This window comes from Scylla paramamosain, chromosome 16, assembly GCF_035594125.1.
Source record: "Scylla paramamosain isolate STU-SP2022 chromosome 16, ASM3559412v1, whole genome shotgun sequence".
Lineage (NCBI taxonomy): Eukaryota > Metazoa > Arthropoda > Malacostraca > Decapoda > Portunidae > Scylla > Scylla paramamosain.
Window position 1 is genome coordinate 1,480,001 of NC_087166.1, and position 5,000 is coordinate 1,485,000.

At 41.4% G+C, this 5,000-nt stretch overlaps 1 protein-coding gene across 4 annotated transcripts in view; it reads right to left on the reverse strand.

The window, feature by feature from the left end:
* The window catches only part of LOC135107884 (homeobox protein Hox-B2-like), a 111,918-nt gene that overhangs the window by 6,904 nt on the left and 100,014 nt on the right, over positions 1 to 5,000 (reverse strand). For all 4 annotated transcript variants that reach the window (XM_064018242.1, XM_064018243.1, XM_064018244.1 and 1 more), the window contains one exon: positions 60 to 101. In XM_064018242.1, the coding sequence (XP_063874312.1) occupies positions 60 to 101 (42 nt within the window). The remainder of the gene's footprint in view (positions 1 to 59; positions 102 to 5,000) is intronic.

Below are 5,000 nucleotides of genomic sequence, written 5' to 3' on the forward strand. Positions count from 1 at the left end.
GAGAGAGAGAGAGAGACGCACATCAATGAAAAGACACAAACAACACAAAAAACACTTACTGTTGGAATACTGCCGCTGCGTCTGCACACCTGGGGACACATCTGCGGGCATTAAAACACCTGTGGTTAGTTTAGAAACACCTGTCAGCAACATATGGCACACCTTTCTTAGTGAATGCCAAGAAGAATGAGCCCTACGTAGCAGGCAAGTGTTGCTTATATACATTCAATCAGTCACCTCCTAAATGCTAATTCCTTACGTGTATACTAAAAGTTATGTCATAAAACTGGAAAGACAGACTTATTTGCATTACAGTTTTTTGATCTCCCATATATTGTGCTTAATTATTATTTTCATCGCATAAATTCTAAACAGAGGACTCGATTATTAGTGCCTATTCAAGCGTGGTGGGTCCGTGACAGATGTGCTCATGAGGTATCACAGACAGCTGTATTGGTGATTAAAATGTAGATGTCCCGTGTGTAGGTGTTATTAAGGAACCTTTCAATGAGGTTACCTGAGTGTAAGATATTAATTGCATGTCTGATCTTCATATTCTAATGTAAGAGTCTTCATCTCTCTCTCTCTCTCTCTCTCTCTCTCTCTCTCTCTCTCTCTCGTGGACAAAAAATATGCATATGTTAAAAAAAAATTGGTGTTTCAAGAGTTAAAAATTGAAAATCACATAAATTAGAACCTGCAACACACAGGAAACTGACTAGTTCTTTGACAGGTATGGGGAGGGACACACACACACACACACACACACACACACACACACACACACACACACACACACACACACACACACACACACACACACACACACACACACACACACACACACACAGAGAGAGAGAGAGAGAGAGAGAGAGAGAGAGAGAGAGAGAGAGAGAGAGAGAGAGAGAGAGAGAGAGAGAGAGAGAGAGAGAGAGAGAGAGAGAGAGAGAGAGAGAGAGAGAGAGAGAGAGAGAGAGAGAGAGAGAGAGAGAGAGAGAGAGAGAGAGAGAGAGAGAGAGAGAGAGAGAGAGAGAGAGAGAGAGAGAGAGAGAGAGAGAGAGAGAGAGAGAGAGAGAGACGTACAAACGGACAGAAAGGCTATGTAAAAAGGAGAGAATAATCAAAACAAGCAATACGGCTGAAGAACATAAAAAAAAAGGTGGGATAGAGTGAAGAAGGAAAATAAGAAAGAAGAGAGCGAGAGAGGGAGGAAGTGGGGAAAGAAAAGAAAGGAGAGAGGGAGAGAGGGAGAGAGGGAGGGACAGGGCGACAGGAGGCAGATGACACCGCGGCACAGACACTCTTGGGAGATACTTTTTTTCTGAAACATAAAATTTAGGGAAGAGTCCAAGTTAATATTCCCGCTCGTTCATAAAACAACTTTTGCCGACGGCCCCAGGAGGAGGAGGAGGAGGAGGAGGAGGAGGAGGAGGAGGAGGAGGAGGAGGAGGATGAAGGAGAGGATGAATAGGGATATACGAGTTAGTAAAGGTGAATAGAAAGAAAATGAAGAGGAGAATAATAAGAAGAGGAAGAAGACGAAGAGGAAGAAGAAGAAGAAGAAGAAGAAGAAGAAGAAGAAGAAGAAGAAGAAGAAGAAGAAGAAGAAGAAGAAGAAGAAGAAGAAGAAGAAGAAGAAGAAAATTTAATGTAAAAAAGATAAGAAATAAAAAAAACATTAAGAACAGGAAAATAAAATGGACAAAAGAAAATGAAAAAAAAAAAAATCAGCAAGTTTCATCTAATATTTCTTCTTTCTCATCTTCACTTACACATCTACTACCAAATTCTACCCCAGTCTTTCTTTTTCTCTTGCTCACCACATCTTCGTCATCTTAATTCCAGTATTTCAATTCGATTTCGGGTTTTTTTTTGTCAAACTTTGAATCAAAATAACAAAAAACGTACATTATGTCTTGTTATGTTTTGTTTTCCTTCCTTTTTTTCCCCCTTTAACTTTCATCTCTCAATCACAACCCTTTCCTCGTCCCCATTCCTTATTTTCCTTTTTCTTCACTCGCCCCATCTTCCTTCTCTCCATCTTTGTTCCCGTTTTCGTTCAGTTGTTTTACTCATCCTCCTTTTCCTTCTCATCTCTTCTCCAGCTCCTGTGTATCTCATCCTCATCTTTTCGCTTCTTCTTTTCCTCTCACCTTTCCTCTCTCATTGCATTCCTCTTCCTCTCCCTCTATAGCATCATTCTCTCTGTCTCCCGCCATTTACTTCTCCTTGATCTCCTCCTCCTCCTTGTCCTCTCCTTTCTCCTTCTAATCTTTCCTTATTCCTTTGTTTCCCTCTTCCTCCTTCAGTGTATCGCCGTCCTTGTCCTCTTTCTTTGATTTCCTTCTCCTCCATCTTTATTCTTCGTTTCCAGTTTCGTCTTTCAGTGCATTGTTGTTCTCGTCCTCTTTCTCCACTCATTCTTCAACCTCTTCTTCTTCTTCCTTCTCCTCCTCCTCCTCTTCATACTCACTCCTGTTAAGAATGTTCATAAAATTGACACCCACTAAGTGAGGCGACGAAGATTCTCCAGGAACCATCAAAAATTTTTACTCGTAGCGTCGAGGAAACTTGCGACATATTACTCATAAAAGCCGGAGTTTATTATTGTTTCCATAAACTTTCCGTGGGTTTATGAGGCGCACGGTGCTGAGAAAAAAAAAAGAAGAAAAAAGAGAGAAAGTGAATGCGTTATAAGGACTCGTTGTTTAATTGATTCATGTAAATACTCGCTGGCCAACTCTACGCACCTCCGCCAGGCTGCCAAGTGTTTGCAATAAAGGTGCGGGCCGAGGATGTACGGGAGGCGCCACAAGTTCATATGTGAAGGTGAAAGGAAAGTTTAATGTATGACTATGCGTGATTTTGTAAATGAGAGAGAGAGAGAGAGAGAGAGAGAGAGAGAGAGAGAGAGAGAGAGAGAGAGAGAGAGAGAGAGAGAGAGAGAGAGAGAGAGAGAGAGAGAGAGAGAGAGAGAGAGAGAGAGAGAGAGAGAGAGAGAGAGAGAGAGAGAGAGAGAGAGAGAGAGAGAGAGAGAGAGAGAGAGAGAGAGAGAGCTATTCCTTCCGTCTTCGTATGTTTTCAAGGAACAAATGAGCTGTCGTCGAAATTAAGAAGTTTCATCGACATTAGACAGAGAAAAGCAAATGTTTTTAGTGGATTCCAGTTTTTAGCCTGTACATCTTTATATTTGTTTCCAATAAATTAGTAGTAGTAACCAAAACAATGAAAAAAAAATAAATAAACTAATGACCTCATCGTGGGGAAGCAGTCAAGCTGAGCCACACACCACCTGGGCCACAGCGATGCATGAGCCTGACTGTTGACTGAACGTATGACCTTGACTGTCTTACGAAAGAATCAATCCACGGCCGCTCTGCTTCTTGCCTACCCTTTAATTCTTCCTGCCAATAGAAAGATTATTTTCTAGGTATCTTTTCTAGCGGAGTTTCCATATTGTGCAGAATGATCCAATTAAACCAACTTCCTAATACTTCAAAACACGTGGCATTACAATAATAATAAATGATAATAGCAATAACGAATAACAGAGAAGGGAAGGACACAGACATATGCACATACACTCAAGGAAACGCTTCACTCCCTCACCACGGCGATTTTCAAACCCAACAGATGATTACACGGGTTATCAAGAGTGTTTCTCCTGTTAATAATGTAGAAATCTTGTTAATCCGTCAGCAGAACCGTAAAAAAAGATCCTTCAAAATCCGTGTCACTTCAACTAGAGCCTTTAGAATGTAGTGGAGATAAAGCGCATAGGTGTTTTTGAATATGGTTCTAAGAAAGATGAGCTAATGTTTCCCACGTTTGGTTTCGCCATGAGCTGCGGCTGCCGGGACGCTCTGATGCATGCTGTGAACACTTCTTGTGCCACCGCCGGGGAGATACATAACCTCCCATATATCGCCGCCGTTGGGGAAGTGCCCGCCCTAGACTGGACTCCAGCACTTGTGGGTTTACGAGCTGGAACGGGCCTCCTCAAGTCTCTCTCTCTCTCTCTCTCTCTCTCTCTCTCTCTCTCTCTCTCTCTCTCTCTCTCTCTCTCTCTCTCTCTCTCTCTCTCTCTCTCTCTCTCTCTCTCTCTCTCTCTCTCTCATCCTTCTCGTCTATCTCTTCCTCTTTTCACATTTCATCGTTCGAATTCTCTTTCACTTCCTCGGTCTTCCATTCCGTTTCCTCCTCCCCCTTTTTCTCTTTCTCCTTCCCATCTTTTTCTACCTGCTCTTCCTCATCTTCCTGTTTATCCTCCTCCTTTTCCTCCTAGTCCTCTTTTTTTTCCTTTTTCCTTTGCATCCTTTTTTTCCTACGCCTCTTCTTCCTATTTTTCCACCTTGTCCTCTTGCTTCGCCTTCTCATCGTCTTGCTCTTCCTCTTCTTCATCATCATCATCCTCGTTTCTTCTTCTTTTCTTTTCTTTTCTTCTTCCTCTTCCTCCTCCACAGAGTTCTTCGAGGGTTGGGTTTCCAGGGATGAGTTTCACCCATATTTGTTTTCTTAATATTTTCGTTCACCGCTGAGGATAATCAATCAGTGAGGGAAATATTGAAATGATGTTCCTTTCTATTTTTTTTTTTATTTGTGGAAAGTCTGATGCTCCTTCCTCCCCCTTTCCTTTATTTTCCTTTCTTTCTTTCTTTTTGTTTTACTATATTCCTTTTCCTTTCTTGCATACATTTTTTTTAGGTATTATTTTGCATGTTTTCTTCTCCTTTACCGCGTTCCCTCGTGTCATTATTTCCCTTTTTATTTATCTACCTTCTCTCTCTCTCTCTCTCTCTCTCTCTCTCTCTCTCTCTCTCTCTCTCTCTCTCTCTCTCTCTCTCTCTCTCTCTCTCTCTTCACTAGTATATGTTTATTCTTCCTATGCTGTTACATGTTCCCTCTTCTTCTTCTTCTTCTTCTTCTCTCTCTCTCTTTTTATTTATTTTATGTTGTGCTTTTTCTCTGCTTCATGGAAAAACTTAAAATAAAGATGTCAC